The 20,549-nt window shown below is 35.2% G+C and overlaps 2 protein-coding genes across 2 annotated transcripts; one reads left to right on the top strand and one right to left on the bottom strand.

The window, feature by feature from the left end:
* Positions 1 to 809: 809 nt before the first annotated feature.
* On the top strand, positions 810 to 10,997 carry LOC125658877 (charged multivesicular body protein 3-like). Its single transcript, XM_048890315.2, has 6 exons — positions 810 to 955; positions 4,013 to 4,073; positions 6,056 to 6,235; positions 6,661 to 6,782; positions 7,116 to 7,227; positions 7,552 to 10,997. Exons 1-6 carry the CDS (start codon positions 911 to 913, stop codon positions 7,680 to 7,682), a joined length of 651 nt encoding a protein of 216 aa, XP_048746272.2. The 5' UTR covers positions 810 to 910; the 3' UTR covers positions 7,683 to 10,997.
* Positions 10,998 to 11,800: 803 nt separating this feature from the next.
* On the bottom strand, positions 11,801 to 20,546 carry LOC125658901 (ankyrin-1-like). The gene is made up of 5 exons (XM_048890347.2): positions 20,273 to 20,546; positions 18,320 to 18,466; positions 17,115 to 17,342; positions 15,354 to 15,566; positions 11,801 to 14,987 (listed from the first exon to the last, which is right to left on the bottom strand). Exons 1-5 carry the CDS (start codon positions 20,523 to 20,525, stop codon positions 14,476 to 14,478), a joined length of 1,353 nt encoding a protein of 450 aa, XP_048746304.1. The 5' UTR covers positions 20,526 to 20,546; the 3' UTR covers positions 11,801 to 14,475.
* Between the last annotated feature and the right edge of the window lie 3 nt (positions 20,547 to 20,549).

Here is a 20,549-nt window from a genome sequence, read left to right as displayed (position 1 = left end):
TGGTTCCACTATAAAAAACAATAAGGTACACACATGTATACCTCCAGGAATGTTTGGAAGATCAACAGAGACAGAAATTACAGAATTTCATAGAATATGTAAGATTTCTTATCTATATAAGATATCTCACAAACTTTATAAGATATCCTATATACTAAACAAGATATCTCATAAAGTTTATGAGATATCTTATAAAATATATAAGATATCTTATAATATTTCTTTATATCTTATGCAATATATAAGATATCTTTTAAAATAAATAAGATATCTTATAAAGTTTATGAGATATGTTATAAAATATATAAGATATCTTAAATATGTTTTATAAGATATCTTATAAAGAAGAAAAAAAAACCATAAGATATCTCATATCTTTTATAAGATATTTTACAAAGGATACAAGATATCTCATAAATTTTAAAAGATATCTTAAAACTTTTATAAGATGTCTTATAAAATTTAGGAGATACCTTGAAAGATGAATAAATGTACAAACGGCGTGCCATAGAAATTATCTCCTAAGACCTTGTGGCACAAAAAAAATTCCCTATACATTTCACATGAAATGATATATGGTTAAGTTTTCCTGAAATAAATAGGCACCTACCTTTTGAAGTTTGCAATGTTTTTTAAATGTATAATTCCAATCATCTTCGCTAGCCAAGGGTTTACAATCCGCTCCGCTTCTCTACAATTCTCTTCTAGAGAAGCGGAGCGGATGGCTAGCGAAGATGAATTCTAGGTAACACGACGTTGAATTTCATAAGAAACTCGAAACAATTGAAGAGCGAATTGCTTCCTATCTTATCTTTATTGCGCAATCGCAAGAGGAAGTCGAAAAAATACTATTTGTTTACATTTTTTATTTTGATAGATGGGAAAGTTTTGAAATACTAACCGGAAAAGGATGGGTCTGTTCGGGAAAGAGAAAGAGAAGAATCCAAAGGAGATGGTAAATTGTAACATTCACTGTCACTGGCCGGTGTAAAAGTTAACCGTCATTTCCTCAGTCTCATCGGGTCCCAGGTCTTTTGACAGAAAAATAAGAAATTTATAACACACTTAATATCTTTAAGATTTCTGTTTAAATCAGCTCTGAATTAGTCGATGATTAGTCATTATTCTTACTGAATAGCACACAGATGTTACAAATGTAACGCTTTACACAGACCCCGAGCTATCTTTGGGTTTTAACTTGCCATTTTTCTTTCCCGTTTTATTCTGTCACTTGTTTCAAATCGACATTTCAGGCCCATGCACCGTGTACACGAAATAATTTCCACAGGTGAAAAAGTAAATGACCTTGTGTATATAATGGAGCAGTTTAGGTTTTGTTAGATCATTGTTCTTTATTTTTACTTTGTGGTGATTGATTTGAGAATAACACCATGCCTATCATTTGATCCTAATCAAATGTTGTGTTGTTCAAGATTTCTACCTTTGATCACGAGTTTGATTTCGTGATTTTCTGTCACAAGACAATTCTAGAGTGAAATATTATAAGCTTTATTGAGGAGAATTTTGTTATCTGTGCAAATAATCATTAGTAACTATGAGTCACTTCTGAGTCAAGATTATGAAGATAGAAATCTTCTTGTTGATTCTTAATAACAACAGAAAAGCTCTCTTTGGTGAAATTTTTACTTATATGTACTAGTGACGTACTGAGTATTGCAGCAGTCTTTCGATTGTCGGTCGCAGTTATTCCAAAGGTCCATTGGACATTGGCAAATGTCCGGTAATTTTTGTTTTGATCCGACCAAGTGTCCGATAATTTTTTTCCAATAAAATACAAGATTAGATATGTCCCAAAATTTATTCTGTTCTTTATTCGTTGCCAAAAGAAAATGTGTAAAAACTTATGTTTAACTCAAATATTTATCAAACTTGCATTCATCTTCAATTCCCCCGAGAGGGTGATAAAACAATTGAGCAATATCCTGTGAAACTACAGACATCTTTGAAGCATTTGAATTAGGTTATAAATAACAGGTAAGTAAAGCATTTAAACTATACTCTGATCAAGAAGTACTTACACAATATGGGCATGTTTGATTGAACAATTTGCTCGAGTTTAAAAAAACCATGTGTATTTCATAACACTGGTGTTGAACAGTGATTGGAAAAGTTTACTCCACTGATGAATCTGAAGTGAAATGCTTGGACTAATAAAGTATGTCGCTGATATCATTCTGGGCCAGAAAATTCAAACATGAAAGCTTCCTGACATAGTGCAGATTCAAATTTCAAGTTTGTTAAAAATCATGGCCCCCGGGGGTAGAGTAGGGCGACAATAGGGGATGAAAGTTTTACATGGGAATATATAGGGAACATCTTTAAAAATCTTCTTCTCAAGAATCACTCAGTGGTTCAAATTTACATGGAATTGTAAGCTTTCCTGATATAGTGTAAATTCAAGTTTGTCAAAATCATGGCCCCCAAGGGTAGGGTGGGGCCATAATATGGGATTACCTTGGCCTATAAAATTTTGGTCTGGTAAAACGTGATTTGGTCCAGTAATATCTCAACCATTACTGGACCAAATGTCCAGTAGGTACCAGAAGACCTTCGGAAGCACTGCAGTCACTATAGTTGAAACAATGTGAATAATAGTCATTGGGAGGGGGGGGGGGGGGTTTCAACAAGCAAATTACTTGACAAACTTACTTACTTAGTCCTCTTCGTGCTGGTTTGCACATAAGGCTTCGACCTCCAGTATGCTCTGTCTTGAGACCAAGTCTTTATTTGTCAATTATTTGACAAAGCTAGGATATATCTCCACCATTTCTAAACAGAGTTTTAGAAATCTGATTGTTACATGCCAGACATGTAACCTGTCTGAACAATGAAATGTCCTGACATTTCCTACGGGTTTAAAGGAATTTCTTTTGGTGGACAAATCCTTCAGAACTGATTTCTTGCGAAAAAGCCTTTCTTTTTTAGTTTTTGTACCAAACTTTTTGATTTTTGACCCTGACTTAGGAGTTTTACCGACTTTTAAGAAAAGTTAACTTAGGCATCTTTCTCCTAAAGCAGGGCTTTCTTATACTGTATATAGATTTCCTTATAACAAGAACTTTCATTTGAGATAATGTCATTAAATGATTTTCATCTTGTGGCTTGGATTGTGGAGTTACAAATTTTAAACCTTTAACCAAACCTTTATTAATAACTTTGCTTATAACTATGTGGTGAATGATAGGGTTCTCATATTTCACATCAATTCCTTGTGACTAATAGAATCCTTCATTAGTACAAGTGTGAGATAGGGAAATTCCACCAAGGGGACAAGATTCGCAGTCTTGGGTGTGGCTTTGCCGAGTCCTAGACAGGGAATCTTGTTCCAGAGGTGCAATTTCCCTATCTCACAAGAGTAAATAATGAAGGATTATTTTTTTCACATTTTAAATACAGTTTAGTGCATAAATTTAGGAGGTTTGAGAAAATTTTAGATTATCAAAATCCTCATTTGAACTTTGATACAAAAACTAATTAGATAGGCAGAAAGAACATACCCGAAAATGGTTTACACTATAAGTGTAAACTAAAAAACCCAAGGTTGACCACCAGAAAGCTATACTACATTAAAATTTAAAGATAACAATACAAAATATTTTTACTTCACTTTTTAACGTAAATCTTCACGGTGCATGTAACGTAAATCATAGAAAATATATGACGTCGCAGCAGTGTGAGACAGAAAAATCTCACATGGCTGTCTCACATAGGTAAAGTCGATCTCACACTGGTGATAATGTGAGAAAAGATGTCTCTTTTGGTTCTAAAATTTTGGACATTTTGACCTTCTTCTTAAAGTTTGACCTGCATTTGAATTTCCCAAGCAGATGATATATGAGGAAACCACAGAGTACATGCATTATGTCCTGATTAGACCCTGTTTATATTTTAAATACACAATCTTGTAGATCAAAATACGACTTCTTGTACAAATTTTCATTTCTTGAGATTCTTGTAAATATTTGAAAGCATTTTTCGTTTTTTCTGTCAGGTGAATCAGTGGACCCACAATTTAAGGAAGGAGGGCTACAACATTGATAGACAAATCAGAGGTATGTAAACAATCAGAGAGGGCTACAACATTGATAGACAAATCAGAGGTATGTAAACAATCAGAGAGGGCTACAACATTGATAGACAAATCAGAGGTATGTAATACAATCAGAGAGGGCTACAACATTGATAGACAAATCAGAGGTATGTAAAACAATCAGAGAGGGCTACAACATTGATAGACAAATCAGAGGTATGTAAAACAATCAGAGAGGGCTACAACATTGATAGACAAATCAGAGGTATGTAAAACAATCAGAGAGGGCTACAACATTGATAGACAAATCAGAGGTATGTAAACAATCAGAGAGGTCTACAACATTGATAGACAAATCAGAGGTATGTAAACAATCAGAGAGGGCTACAACATTGATAGACAAATCAGAGGTATGTAAAACAATCGGAGAGGGCTACAACATTGATAGACAAATCAGAGGTATGTAATACAATCGGAGAGGGCTACAACATTGATAGACAAATCAGAGGTATGTAATACAATCGGAGAGGGCTACAACATTGATAGACAAATCAGAGGTATGTAAAACAATCAGAGAGGGCTACAACATTGATAGACAAATCAGAGGTATGTAAAACAATCAGAGAGGGCTACAACATTGATAGACAAATCAGAGGTATGTAATACAATCAGAGAGGGCTACAACATTGATAGACAAATCAGAGGTATGTAAAACAATCAGAGAGGGCTACAACATTGATAGACAAATCAGAGGTATGTAATACAATCAGAGAGGGCTACAACATTGATAGACAAATCAGAGGTATGTAAAACAATCAGAGAGGGCTACAACATTGATAGACAAATCAGAGGTATGTAATACAATCAGATCTATAAATAACATCATTAGTAGTGTAAGGAGACTGCCAAATTAACATAAAGTCAAGTTAATTGAAAATATCTTTATTTATTTGAAAATATCATCAATTCATTTGATGTGTGCAAGAATTCAATTAAAGGTCTCTTCAAATAATTAACGATATTTTCAAATCTAAATTATTGCAGGCATTTATTTTGATAGCATTAATTATTCTGCTGAATTGATGTACACTATAGTTGAATTGTTGCTCTCTTCAAATGAATTGATGATATCAACAATTGAATTGATGCATGCACAGGCAATACATGTATCAACACTTTGCTGAAATTGTGTCCCTTGTCCGCCATCTCCCGGTTAGAAATCGTATTTCCCTACGTTTGCCTTTGTAATTTTCCTATCTGTAACTTCACTTTTAATATACTGATAATTAACTAAAATTCACAGTAATAACATCTTACATTTGGTAAGGTAAAGAAGGAAAACATTTGGCTGACCCCACAAAGGGACGTAACTAGCAGTGAAGTGTTGATACATGTATTATATCGTTTGGGTTCGAATTTACTTTAAAAAACTAGGGCTGAAACGATTCAACGAAATGTCTATACTGTTCAATATAAATGCTCGATTCAATGTTCGATTCATTGCCTCGAGATTCGATTCGATGTGTTTATTACAAATGGGTTTAGTAAAAATACTTCAGGCTCTGCTCGGCCTGTTTTTATTATTTTTATTTGCATGAGGGACAAAATTATAGTGTCGAAGAACATTCAGATTGTTGTTTGCCTTAAGTCTGACGAAAATAATAATGAACTTTTAGTATTTATCAGTTTCAACTACAGAGCCAACAGGCATCTTACCATTTGGCAGTTTAGAAACATTTTGATTTTGAAATTATGATTTTGAATCTTGGTAATTAAAATTTTCTTCAGTGTTATTATTGGTTTCTTCCGTAAATTGTATCGTATTGAAAGTTTTGAATCGTGGCATAAGTATTGCAATATGTATCATATCGTGAAGGGGGCGTATCGTTTCAGCCCTTTCAAAAATTCTAGATATAGGGTACCCAAGTTCACCGATTAAAAACAATAAACCAAATTGTTTAAAATTCTGCTCTGGGAGTCAATGTGAATTTCATCTGTTAACAGGGATTCAGAGAGAAGAGGAGAAAGTAAAGAAATCCTTGAAAGATTCCGCCAAAAAAGGCGAGAAAGAATCATGTAAAATTCTCGCCAAAGAAATTGTGCGCTCACGCAAAGCTGTCAATAGACTGTACACATCCAAGGCACACATGAACTCAGTTCAAATGCAGATGAAAAATCAGCTAGGTAGGTCAGTAATGGGGTAAAAGTAGAACCATGTCTTTAGAAGTAATAACAAGAGTATGGAGTACCACTGAATTGATGCTGACTTTAATGCCAATGTTTTCCACGTATAACTAGATTTAATGTGAACAAGGCATGGTTATCCTCACAGCAATGCCTGGAGTGGATTAAAAAACACATCTTTATCAAAAATTAGTCTTAAAGCTGAAATCTCAAGTTTTAATGTGGAACCTGACAGAACTGAAAGAGCTCTTACTTATGTCAATTTATAAGAACCTTGCAGAGCTGGAAGGGCTCTAAAATTAAGTCAATTTATAAATACAGAGTCAGGATTTTTTAAGAATAGATAAAATCAACCCACAGAAAGACAATGTCACATAGAGCTATCAGCTTAGTATTGAGCTATTGTATGTTTTGTTGTGTTTTAGCTACACTGAGGATAGCAGGTGCCCTGGAGAAGAGCACGGAGGTTATGAAATCCATGCAGGCTCTCATTAAGATCCCAGAAATTCAAGCCACCATGAGAGATATGTCCAAAGAAATGATGAAGGTAGGAAACTCCTAGATAGTGGATCTCAGCAATTTATTGATGATTTTAGGCTGATATTCTGAAAGTATAACCATATAGTATAATTATAGTCGATGGATGATAGCGATTTATGTATGATTTTAGACAGCTATTCTGATTTCTCTAATGATTTTAGGCTGGTATTCCGATTTATCAATGATTTTAGGCTGGTATTCTGATTTCTTTATGATTTTAGGCTGCTATTGTGATTTCTCTGATTTTAGGCTGCTATATTGATTTCTCTTATGATTTTAGGCTGCTATTATGATTTCTCTCTGATTTTAGGCTGCTATTGTGATTTCTCTATGATTTTAGGCTGGTATTCTGGAGGAAATGATGGAGGACACAATGGAGAGTTTGGATGATGACGATCTAGAGGAAGAGGCTGATTCTGAAGTCGACAAAGTTCTGTATGAACTCACAGCAGGTAAGTGAAAGTTGTCTTGGAGTACACAGAAAGTAAATGGGACATTTTCTATGAGCACACAGTAGATAAAGAAAAAGATCTCTATGTCCATACAGCAGGTAAATGGGAAGATTTCTATGGGCTCAGGTCAGATTGAATTAGTTACTATATACATGCTTTCTCAAGTTCTTTTACTTTTGGATTAGTAAAATTTTTTAGGCTCTGTTTACACAAATGCCTGTATCACTAAAAACGTGTGTTTCAAAATGTGGACATTTGTAAACAGTATTTGACAAGTATTAGTTGAGCATAGGTCTGTGCATCTGTGTTTTTGTCCAATTACAGGAGAGCTTGGAAAAGCCCCAGCAGCTGTTGATGACTCACTTCCTGTACGAGAACCAGAGGGCGCTACTGCCATGCCAAACGAAGAAGAGGACGAGGACCTGACAAGTCGACTGGAGGCACTGCGCAGCTGATGACCAAGTGCAGGACCGATTCTATATTCATTATTCTGAAATCAGTGACAGATCTATAGTAGCAAGACCGATTCTATATTCACTATCCTGAAATATGTGACAGATTGTTAGTAGTATTATTACACTTCAGTGACAGTGTGTGTGTGTGTAATTTGTTACGCAGTGTGACACTGTCGTAGCTTTATGATGTCAGGTAAACGGAATGTTAGGAGTAAAAATCATGGCACAGAATGAGACATGATGGACTCTGTTGAACTTGGCATGTTTCTATTCTAACGGAAAGGTCTTTGGCAAAGTTTATGTAGAACTTTCGTTGTTGTTTTTTTAATTACAGCCCTAAGGCCTAAATGGAACAGCTTGTTTACAATATTTATATATACAGTTATGTATTATTGCAAGTTGATGTTGGCATATCATGAACAAAAAGATAGCATGAGTTTTCTTTAAATTGTATTTTATGTTTTGATTTTAAATAAGTTTTCATAACTACATATACATACTTTTTCTCCATCTGTGTGCACAGCAAAGTAGTTGAATACCCCGACTGCTCAGAAATCTGCACGCCACTAGATATTGTGTGGTTAAACCTTTATACTGTTATAAAACATTAAACAGTAATTAATATGGCATCATAACTGAGGGATTATGAAATTGTCAGTTTACAAATCTTTTCTACTCATATCTATCAGTGATTTGAAAAAGTTGTAGTTGAAAAATTTAAACAGCCTATTGAAATTTTAAACACTTGTTTGTAAATCTGATTTTTTGGGGGGAGGGTATTGACAGTTGATGATGATATCCGTTATAGTATAAACTCTCATTTGAATATTGATAGGTTATCGGAAACCCCTAATTAAGTACACATAACAGAGAACCCTTATTAAGTGCATGTAACAAAGCCCCTTAATTAGGTGCACATGACAGAAATCCCGAGTTAGGTGCATGCAACAGAGACATGTAATTAAATGAATGTAACAGTGACATTAATTACCTAATTAGTAGCACATAACAAAGACCTCCAATTAGATACACATAATGGAGACCCCTAATATTAGGTGCACTCAGCAGAAACTCCTAATTAGGTGCACTTAACACAAAACCCCTAATTAGGTGCACTCAGCAGAAACTCTTAGTTAGGTGCACTTAACACAAAACCCCTAAATTAGGTGCATGTATCAGAAACCCATAATTAGGTGCTTGCTATATTTTCATGTTGCTTGCACTTTAGTATCAAGGTCTTTTGTGTATAAGAGAGGAATATTTCTGTCAGCTTAGTGAATCACATTATTTTCTTTGATGTCCTATTTAGACAAATTGCAGGTTTTGGTGTTTTGTCATATTGTCTCAAACTAAATATTGCTGTAACACATGTGTATATATTGAATTATAGTCAAGATACATTTATAACTTGAGTAAAGTCCCCCAGTGTAGATAAATTTGGAATAAGCTGACAGACTCCATCAGGTTAAATTGAAAGTAGGTTCTGTTTCTCTCAATTTATCACAGGGCTGTGTCTGACTTCTGCAGGCTTTTTTTCGTGTACTGTAATATATTCTGATTGCTATGTATATCTGGGTGTTTAAATCATTTTTCAAAATTGTATCTTTTTTCTTTTGTAGTGCACAATATGTTAGATTTTATGCAAAACTATTCAATAATTCATTAACTGTGAAGCAGATGCCCTCAGCTGACATTTATTTTAAAAGTTGTCGAATACATGTATGTGTATACAGTATGTTTTGATGTACAGATCTTTAACATGAATGATGAAATGAAAAATACTTAGCCGTCTCTGGTTAGACCAACTGTAATGTTGAAAAGTGGTTCCCACGGCCCACTGTTAAGGAATTTCATCGTTCCTGGATGTTATTGCAGTTCTCCACTCATTCGTCACTGACTGTTCATGATACTCCCAAGATTCAAGAAAAAATGGACCATCAACTAAAAAAAGTAGTGTCTTTATTAAACATGTTGAATGTAATTAGACTAAAATATGTGTTAATGTATACTCCTGTCAAATGTGCCATGTCTATATTTATGACAAGATTTTGGACAACTAACAATGTGCTGGTTATTGCATGTACTAGTAGGGTCACCATATCACATGATATGTCTTTAAGAAGTAAATTTCATGAGGGAATGTACTGTGATGCTCTATGCCAGCGTATGAAGTGTGATTTCATGAAAAGTAGGCTGGCGGGAAGCGTTGCTGCTCATAACCTCATGTATTTTCAAAAATGAAATTTTTTTTGTATTTACTGTTTATTCTCATCTCTGTTGAAAATACTCCAAGCCAATAAAATAACTGGACTGAATTTGTTAAGATTCATAGGAACGTTGTTCACATTCATGGCGGTCATTTCAATTGGTAAAGATATCAAAAGTGAAAAGATTGGAAGTGTAAATGTCTATTGATTACTATACGTCTCAGCAATAAAACGCATTTTTTTATCCCATGCTACACATGGCTGTTTTATAGAACAGTACTGTCTGTCATCATTAGGAGTGCAGGTTTAGCTGACTTACATTGCAGGCAGTTATTTGGGCATTCTGAAAATTTCACTTAGAAATTGTGGTGTTTCATATAATTGTATTTGTGTGAAAATGTTGGATATAGTAAAACGTCTGCTTTCCAAAATGTTCCCAGGCCAGCCCCTACATTTGAATTCCTTAAATCGGACAAGACTCCGGACGTTTATATTCTTCCTGTGTACTTTTTCAGTTTTATTGTTGGTGAATAGATCGTCCCGTCGGATATCCGATTGTTACCATTAATGAATAGGTCGGATATCTGATTGGTATACCGCAGTATAGACTACATTAATGTTAGAGCATTTATTTTGAAATTCACATTTGAAAACTATTATTTCTAGATTCTGTATATGCTTAGTTTCAGTTGATGAGTATGCTTTGCTGTGAATGGAAGGAAATGTATGGTGATATTTCATGTATTGGGGATTGGTTTTACTGCCCTATATAAACAGGGTCCTATGTACTAAGTAGATATTTTTACTAGTAATTATTCATGATGGATAATGTAAGAGAGTTTTCAAACTATTGTTGAAGTTTGTAACCAGTATATCTCTATACAACTCTCATTCTTCATCTGTATTCAAGTTTGGCGATGAGATCTCGAAAACATCTGGGTTACACTGGGCAAAATGAGGCGATTTTCTGATCCCTGGTAGTCGTCTGTCTGTATGTCAAATTTACATCAAGTCTTTCACTGGCATAAGTAACATCAGCTGTTTTGCATTTTTTAAAAACTAGTGATCATTGAATCATTTGTGATGAATAAAACCTTAATCAACATAACTGGGATTTGATTGTTTATTTGTTGAGGTCAGACAGTACAGAATACAGGAAACTAACTGATACAGGGAAATGTTTCTAATTTACCGTGTTTAGTGCGGGGCTCAATTACAGAAAAATTATTTGATTTTAGTATCTGAAATACACGGTATATTTTTAGTTATATAAGAAGATTAGAGTATGGCTAAATACATTTTGACTGGTATGATGCACCATTGACTAGTAATAGTACAAAATTGGGGGGGGGGGGGGGGGGGGGGGCATTCTGCAGAACTTGCTGTATGTTCTCAAAATCCTGGAGTGATAAGTTATGAAATTCTCTAGTTATTCATTATCAAACATGAAGCCCCATTTCCTGTTTACACCCCATTGACTTTCAGGTCACAAGGGACAAACTGGACATAGTAAGATGTTGTCGGCTCAATCAACTTTTAAAGAAAGCTTTGCTTGACAGACATCAAACTTGGTGAACTGGTTCTACCTAAGGAGTAGACATGACCCATATCAATTTTGATATCACAAGGTCACACTGAACATGATAAAATATTGTCCGCTCAATATCTAAGAACCCTTTGTTTTACCAACATAAAACTTGGTACAGTAGCTTCTCCTAAGTAGATGACAACTTTGGATATTTAGGTCACAAAGGCCAAGGTCACACTGGACAAAGTAAGATTTGTCTGCTCAATATCTTCAGGTTGGGCAATGATATATAAATGAACAAGAGGTGTTTGTAAAACATATATGCCCCACTAAGCTGTATCACTACCCACAAACGATGTGAACAATTAACACAAAGACAGATATTGCACAAATCTGGGTAAACTTTTTACTCAGTAACATACATAAATTTTCAAATAAAACACTGTCTCCAAACTTCGCAAATCTACAATCTCCTAGCACTACATATTTACATACGCACCCTATGTACATAGTGTACAATATTAGAATAAACATGACTATACTTGATTCAATATTATAGTATGCTTTGTACAGAAATACTTATAGTATAGAAACTGATTCAATAGACCACCCTAACATATTGAAATTAACTGTTTTCACTTCTAGCTAGTGGATTATTATTTCCCAACAAGCAAAAATGAGCATTTTTAATCCCTTGCTTTTTTACAGGAATTTATAAAAACAAGCATACCACTATATCAAAATATATGAAAATAAAGTGCACTAATAAAAATAAGATTGAGTGTTCTTTCATTGACCATTTCATGAATTATCAAACAACATATCAATGGTGAATGGTGAGGGTCATAGCGAACATTTGAGAGACGTACTCGCTGTCCAGAGATCTACCACCTATTTACAACATCACATGGTTGGAAATCTTGAAGACTGCATGTTAGCATCAATTCAAAATATATATTCAAAACATTTTGAAATTTTGTTTTAAAAAATCTAGATGAAAAATGTGCTACAACTCGAACTGTTTGACTATAGATACCAGACAGCAGGACACCGCCTGAAGCGGTGATACTAACACCTTTATGTGTTGTGTAAACACGAACGAGCTAGCTCATAATGATTGTTATTTAAATCAGACGTCTCTGAGATGCCCAAAGTATGCTTGAAATACATTTGACATCACCGACTGAGATGACCGTGTCCTCAGTTATTTATTCAGTCCACGTTTACTTTTTCCAATACGTTTGTAATCATTCTGTGAAGCGTTTATATATGCATAAGACGAAGTTATTGTAAACTTAAAAACACATCCAATAAACCGAGGAAATCCAGAAAAAAGATTATTTTTTTCACTCGCCAAAAATGGCGACAACTTGTAATTTTTCATTCGCAATTTCAATTTTTAACTCGCATTTAGTGGGTATTTCCCCTTAATTTTGTTGCATGACAGCTAAATCTGCTGCTAGGTCCCTTTGCTTGGATGAAAAATAAATTTTGGTGTTGTAGACTACAGATATGTTGCATATTTTTTTTCCAATTGGGATAAAGAATCATGAAATTTTCAAATTTTTAAAAATTTGTTGGTTTAAAAAATGCTACAACATGTACAAAATTGGTTGAATTACTTACAGATTTTTTTTTAAAAGGCATAACCTAATCAGAGATGTCATAAGCCGAAATACATAATAAAGTTATATGTCATAATCAAAGACGTCGTAAGTTATATGTCAGAATTTAGATATCTTTATTTAAAAGTTTTGGTACAATACACAATGCTTTTAATTACTGTTTCTTTACAATGAAAGAAATTTCTACTGAAGTCATTTAAAATGATATAATGCAAGTCTACACTCTATAAACCGTAAAGCAGTTCATATAAAAACATAAATTGTCCCAATTTACAGCATCTAAAATGATTACGATTATTTTCTAATTCTTATGATTTCATTTAAAAAAAAAAAAAAAAATCCAAATGATTTGAATTTTAAATGACGTGGATAGTAACAGCAAAATGGAAAGAGAAGCTGCTAACCATAGGGTGACATCATGAACAGGATGATGTCATACAAGGTGCTGTTAAAAATACTGTGACATCATCAACAGGATGTCATATGAGGTGCTGCTCAAAATATTGTGACATCATTAACAGGATGATGTCATACAGTGCAACTTAATGTCAACTCAATTAATACAAAATAAAAAATGTTGATAAAGTCAAATGAAGCAATCAAATAGCATTTTACAAGTGAAATTAAATTATAAAACTGCATGCTATGAAACAGAAACACTTTTCTGAAAGAAATGGATATGATTCTAAACAATGAGATTTACTGATCAGCAAGTAAACCGTAAAACCCCTTTTGATTAACAATTGTTATTTCTTAAGCTAGATACAAACAGAAAGCACAAAACATAGAACATAGAACAACCTTCTCTGAGAAAAACATGGATTCTAGGAAAATGTACACATCGCTGATCCGAGATATCACCACGGAAACGAGTTAAATAACACTTAGATTGTCAGAGATATTGTCATATTGACTAGTTGTCTAACATACATTGTATGTCATATTGTTATAGAGACTTGTTAACTAACACAAGAGATATTGTATCAGAGACTTGTTAACTAACATGAGATATTGTATCAGAGACTTGTTAACTAACATGAGAGAGATATTGTTAGAGACTTGTTAACTAACATGAGATATTGTATCAGAGACTTGTTAACTAACATGAAAGATATTGTATCAGAGACTTGTTAACTAACATGAAAGATATTGTCAGAGACTTGTTAACTAACGTGAATGATAGATACATATTGTGAAATGAATATTATCAATCGTGCCTTCATTTTCTTGGTTTTCACAGACATTCCATATCTACATATTGATGAAGTGATAGTAAAACATATACATGTAAAGTATTCAAATGTGACTGATTCATGAACACATGTCTCCAAAAAACAGAAAATTCACAAAACCTCAAAACCTGACCATTAAAAATCAAACTGACAGTATGCAGAACAACCTTTAGTCCCATTAACAAAGGGTAGATAACTGTGTCAGGTGTTGTCTGGTACTTCAGGAATTATCACAGAGAACTCTTCCATCAGTAAATGTAGGTATTCCTTTAGCGTCGACGGAAGCGGCAGTGTTTCAATCTGTCCAAGCCGCGGCACACCCATCGCTTTACGCACCACACAGCGGCAGTAGTGCTGAAGCGGTCGCGGATCACGAGTCAGATCTTTGTACCACATAACCTTGTAATACTGAACATCGTTTTTTATTAACTTCCACATCATGTTTCTATTCATAACACTGTAGTCCGAGGAGATGAACTGGGGACAGATACACAGAGATTCTATGGTAGGAAGATAGGCCACGCTTTTAGCGATAGCAAAGAGGATGGTCATGTCCCGGTTTTTACTGCGCAGTTCGTATTGCAGAAGACTGTCATTATTTCTATTGCGAACGTTGAAATTAGCACCGTAAGAAATCAGGAGGGCGGCAGCCTCTGGTCGCCGTTCCTGCATGTTGTTCTCATGGAAGCAAACATAGTGAAGAGGAGTGAATCCTAAAATACATTACAAAAATACAACAAACTTCTAGAGAAAAAATATAAGATTAATTTACACTGTGAAATATTAACAAGAGGCCCATGGGCCACATCGCTTGAGTCTTCAGCTCAGGTGAGCTAAAAACTATCAATTTGTAAAACATTGTTTGCTAGAAATTTGCTGGAGTGAGATTAAATTAAATGATGTCTGACATTCAAAATTGTTCTTTTCATGGTCATTATCAACTTTTTCAAATATTTCAAACAAGAGCATATTGCTTTGACTATGAAAAGATACCCTAACCACTGACATGATTTGAAACACCTCATTTATCTATTTTGAATTTCAAAATCCAAATTTAGTATAAATCATCTGATACTGACCCAGTGACTCTGGAATATTAACATCGGTGTTGTAACCTTTTGTGACTAGCTCTCTCAGGATTTCCATAGAGAATTTCTCCCCAGCCCTGACAGCAATGTGTAGCGGACTGAAGCCCTGCAGATTCTTGTGGTTAACATCGGAGCCTTTACGTAGTAATGCCTGGATACAGGACAACATTCCATTCTTAACACACTCGTGAAGGGGCGTGTCACCTATTGAACACAGAAGTTTCGATATAATTAACTCGTGAGGGGTGTGTCACCTATTGAACACATAAGTTTGGATGTAATTAACTCGTGAAGGGGCGTGTCACCGATTGAAGACAGAAGTTTGGATGTAACAAGAGGTACTGTGAGCAATGCTCACTAAGAATACTCCCCGCTTACCCCAATCTCCCAAAGGGTGTTGGTAATAGGTATAAACTACCTCTTTTCTGAGTGTAAAAAACAAATGGCATGACAAACCGAACCATATTGCTACTTCGATGTCCAGTGCACGTGACCTTTGACTTTTTGACCCCAAAATCGATAGGGAACATCTTGATCCCATGGGTAGTACATATGTATGATATGGTGACTGTAGGTGGAAAGGATAACGCTTTAGAGCCCGGAAACCATATTGCTACTTCGATGTCCAGTGCCATTGACCTTTGACCTCAAAATCGATAGGAAACATCTTCATCCCATGGGTAGTCCATATATATGATATGGTGACGGTAGGTGGAAAGGATAATGCTTTAGAGCCCGGAAACCATTGCGTCTACAGACGGACGGACAACCCGATTCCAGTATACCCCCCCCCCCCCCCCCCCCCACCACCACAACTTGTTGCGTGGGGTATAATTAACTCGTGAAGGGGCGTGTCACCTATTGAAGACAGAAGTTTGGATGTAATTAACTCGTGAAGGGGCGTGTTACCTATTGAAGACAGAAGTTTGGATGTAATTAACTCGTGAAGGGGCGTGTCACCTATTGAAGACAGAAGTTTGGATGTAATTAACTCGTGAAGGGGTGTGTCACCTATTGAACACAGAAGTTTGAATGTAATTAACTCGTGAAGGGGCGTGTCACCTATTGGAACACAGAAGTTTGAATGTAATTAACTCGTGAAGGGGCGTGTCACCTATTGAACACAGAAGTTTGAATGTAATTAACTTGTGAAGGGCGTGTCACCTAGTGAACACAGAAGTTTATATGTAATTAACTCGTGAAGGGGCGTGTCACCTATTGAATACAGAAATTTGAATGTAATTAACTTATGAAGGGGCGTGTCATCTATTAAAGACAGAAGTTTGGATGCAATTAACTCGTGAAGGGGCGTGTCACCTATTGATCACAGAAGTTTGGATGTAATTAACTTAATTAAGTGTGTCAACTATTGAGCGCAGAAATTTGTAATTAACTACGACCAGGGTTACACAAAACTAACTTCATTTGCTAATGTTAGAAAAGGACATTAATTATAAATCCATTTACACTTGATATCAAAGAAGAAATTAATATCCATATCATTAAACAGACTGATCCTATCTACAATTTTGGACAGCGTATTGAATTTATCATTAACGGGAATATCCCGGATCCTTCTGTAAAAGTTGGTTATACATATCAAATGCCTGCTTTTTATGCAACGATGGGTCAATGTTTTGATTTCTTATTAAAAAATGAAGGATCTAGGTTTTCAGAATGATACTACAAGAGTGTGATTTTTAAAGAGACTGTTGTCAAACTACAATCTGCTATTTGTAATGACAGTGGTACCTGTGTCTTTTGCTGGCAGCGACAATATGTCTTTCCATATGGCGTTGTCCAGGTGTGCGTGGACACACTCTTCTAGGGCTTTTTGGGCTGCTATATATAAACTGGTTCTCCCGTATTCATCCACAGAGTTGTAGTCCGCCCCGTGCCAGATCAGCATCGTCACACACTCAATATTGTTGGCACTGGCTGCTAGATGAAGGGGGGTCGTTCCCCCTGGGTGGGGGAAAGCTGAAATGAAAATAACCAATAATGAAAAATTTGAAAATGTAGGTCATAGTATATATAGTAAACATCTCATCAGTTAAAACCAGTTTATTATTTTTTTTTTTTTACCGGTACTTAAGTTTGATTTATAGAGCCACCAAAAGAAAGAAAAAAACAAGATGTGTTTGTGAAACACAAATGCCCCCGATAATGGCCAATTCCAAAGATGGCCAAGGTCACAAGGACAAATATCTTGGTACCAGTAGAAAGATCTTGTCACAAGAAATGCTCATGTACAATATGAAAGCTCTAATATTTACCATTTAGAAGTTATGACCAATGTCAATCTTTTTAAAAGTATGTCAAATGTCAAGGTCAAAAGGTTTAGTACCAACGGAAAGGTCTTGTCACAAGGAATACTCATGTGAAATATCAAAGCTCTATCACTTACTGTTCAAAAGTTATTAGCAAGATTAAAGTTTCAGACAGAATTACAGAATGACAGTAATACAGAATGACAGACAAGACAAAAACAATATATATAGGAGAAGTGTTCACAAACTATTTTACACCCTCAACCCCTCAGATCCACTAAAAATTTAAGGACAACAATGGGATCTTCCTGTCTTGACAATATGCACATCTACAAATAGCAATGAAACATTGTACAAAGTTTCAAGTCTACCTGATAAGACATATAGGAGAAGTGTTCACAAGAAAGCTATTCTAACATGCACCCTTTATCCCTCTTAGATCCACTATAACGTTTAGAAAAATATTTGGATCCTTCTGTCCCAACAATATGCATATCTACAAATGGCAATGAAGCATTGTATAGAGTTTCAAATCTATCAGATAAGCCATATAGGAGAAGTGTTCACATGATTTTGTGACAGACAGACGGACGGACAGAAAGTACAGAAACAATTTGTCTCCCCCTGGAAGAGGGGAGACATGATAATAGTAACAAAGAATGACTACAGCAGGAGCTGTGTGCAAACCTGTGTATGATCCATGCTTTGAGTATTTAGTTCCATTATTGCACATAGCATCATTCTCCAACAGCAGTGCTACGCATTCAACATGACCCTCATCTGCTGCCATGTGTAAAGCGCTAACATCAAAACGATCACTTGCATTTACACTGGCTGCAAAATACAAATAAAAAATCAAAACGATCACTAGCAATCTAGCAATTACACTGGCTGCAAAATAAGAAGGAAAAGAATTAGGTTGTTGTAATATATGAACAATTCTCGCCTTTATCAAGATTGTAAGTATATTCTCAAGTTGTGCTTTTTAAATACATGTAGCTAAAAGCCTAATGCAATAACATGATGAACAACTAAACATTGCAACATGGTGTTAGATGAAGTTCCTCAAATTAAATTAATATTGACAGCTCAGTTTCAAAACTGTGTAATCTGGGTAGTACAATTTACATAAACATGATAAATGTCGCGGATTTACCGAAACTCAAATCACACATGAAATTACATGTCCCAAAATACCCAACTTAAACACAATTCATCAAACTGATCATGCATTCACATTTACTCAAACCACGGTTAATTTATATACAATAACACCACAAGGAAGGACACCTTAAACAAGTTTTACCTAAATACATTACTCAAAGTTGAATGGTCCGAATTACGACAATTTTTTCCCACCTTGAAAAAAAAACACACTATTAAATAATAGCATGTATGTAGTTATAAGGCTGAATGACATGTCATAAATCATTTCGCCTGTTTTAACCAAAATTATCTGATTTTAAATCGGTGTTTACAAACAATCGTGTCACTGCCATTTCAAGTGACAGTAACGAGACCAATTCAAACTTTCAGATCATCAGTGGTCTTATCCGTCTAAACTAATTTTGTTACAACAGTACCATGCCTAGCTGCAATATTGTAGCCCTATCCGATTATTTTTTCTGACGTTTTCGGGAAAATAAACAATCGGAGAGGGCTACATCATTGCGGCTATACCGTGCCATAAAGTTAAGAGAAATAAAATTATCAAATAACTCTTAGTAAGTCGTTGTTTTACGCTCTTTCAGCCTTAAAGTTAGACAGTTTTGCCCGAGTTACACATCATGTTGGAATTCCCCTGACCCGCATGGGGCTATTTATAGATGCCTAACAGACATTGTATAATTTATACGTACCCGCTACTATTTACTTTTTTAATAATCTTCTCATTGTTTTCTTTTATGTGTAAATGTTTCCAAGCATGTAATCAAGGGAAAGTTAATAACTTTATAAATTAATTAATCTGCTTTTAAAGTAATTATGTACAAAAATAATACATGAACATCGGATCATGCAGCCTTAATGATTTAACTCCAAAATCCCTCAATGTCGCCTCAGATCAGCAGTCACTTGGCGTTTAAACTCGGTCAGATATGCGACTGTTGATGAGTGACATAAAGTGAACAAACAACTAGGTGTCCTCTTGATATTCTCACTTTTGAATTTTCTATAAAGTGAAAGCGAGACTTTTCCCACACCCTTCCATCAGGTCTCACAGCTGGCCAAGGTTTAACACTGATTGACCACTGACCTGAGGCAACAATGACGGGTTATTATAAATCAATCATTACACTTACAGAATCCATATTCATAGGGATAAAGGCCATGAGCATTGCTCACAGAAGGCAAGTGCCAGAAGCAGGCAGGGATGTTTTGAATGTCCTTCCTTGTGGTTTTATGGTGTAAAATGAGCATAGATACGTCCCTGTCAGGCCTGTGGTATTCAAGTTTCCAAACAAAATAAAAAATGTATACTAATAAAAATAACACATTTGTCATTTTGAAAAACTATTTGTACATGTAGACTCTGTATCTCTGGGTAATTTAACATGATTTTCTTAATGCAGTTAAAATACAGGGACCTACCGCCGTAATTTAACATGAATTTCTTAATGCAGCTAAAATACAGAGACCTACCGCCGTTTTCAATCAGCCACCGAACTACCTCTGCATGTCCCTGAGAGGCTGCTGTCATTAAGGGGGTTAGGTAATTTTTGGAGTCGTAGAACAGACTCTTGTTGTACTCTGTGGCGTCCGGAGAGGCTCCCGTCTTCAGCAGAGTCTTCACCAGATCGATGTCCCCTGATCGGGACGCCTCCACCAGTCTTTTATCTTGTTCAATCTCCATTAACATTAGTTCTCGATTTTTCTTCCTGAAAATCGGCTCCATCTTGAAAATACATGCTAAGTCGTT

The sequence above is a fragment of the Ostrea edulis genome, chromosome 9 (assembly GCF_947568905.1).
Source record: "Ostrea edulis chromosome 9, xbOstEdul1.1, whole genome shotgun sequence".
NCBI classification, from domain to species: domain Eukaryota; kingdom Metazoa; phylum Mollusca; class Bivalvia; order Ostreida; family Ostreidae; genus Ostrea; species Ostrea edulis.
The sequence above is the reverse complement of the archived record's forward strand: the minus strand, read 5'-3'. Positions and strand labels throughout refer to the sequence as shown.

What these genes read in the sequence shown, in the direction of transcription:
- LOC125658877 (XM_048890315.2), top strand. Translation starts at nt 911, where the DNA reads ATGGGTCTGTTCGGGAAAGAGAAAGAGAAGAATCCAAAGGAGATG. An exon ending in AGAAGAATCCAAAGGAGATG is followed by an intron (nt 956 to 4,012) that starts GTAAATTGTAAC and finishes TTTTTCTGTCAG; the next exon opens with GTGAATCAGTGGACCCACAA. An exon ending in TCTGTATGAACTCACAGCAG is followed by an intron (nt 7,228 to 7,551) that starts GTAAGTGAAAGT and finishes GTCCAATTACAG; the next exon opens with GAGAGCTTGGAAAAGCCCCA.
- LOC125658901 (XM_048890347.2), bottom strand. Translation starts at nt 20,525, where the DNA reads ATGGAGCCGATTTTCAGGAAGAAAAATCGAGAACTAATGTTAATGGAG. An exon ending in GTGGCTGATTGAAAACGGCG is followed by an intron (nt 18,467 to 20,272) that starts GTAGGTCTCTGT and finishes TGTATTTTGCAG; the next exon opens with CCAGTGTAAATGCAAGTGAT. An exon ending in TAATATTCCAGAGTCACTGG is followed by an intron (nt 14,988 to 15,353) that starts GTCAGTATCAGA and finishes AATGTATTTTAG; the next exon opens with GATTCACTCCTCTTCACTAT.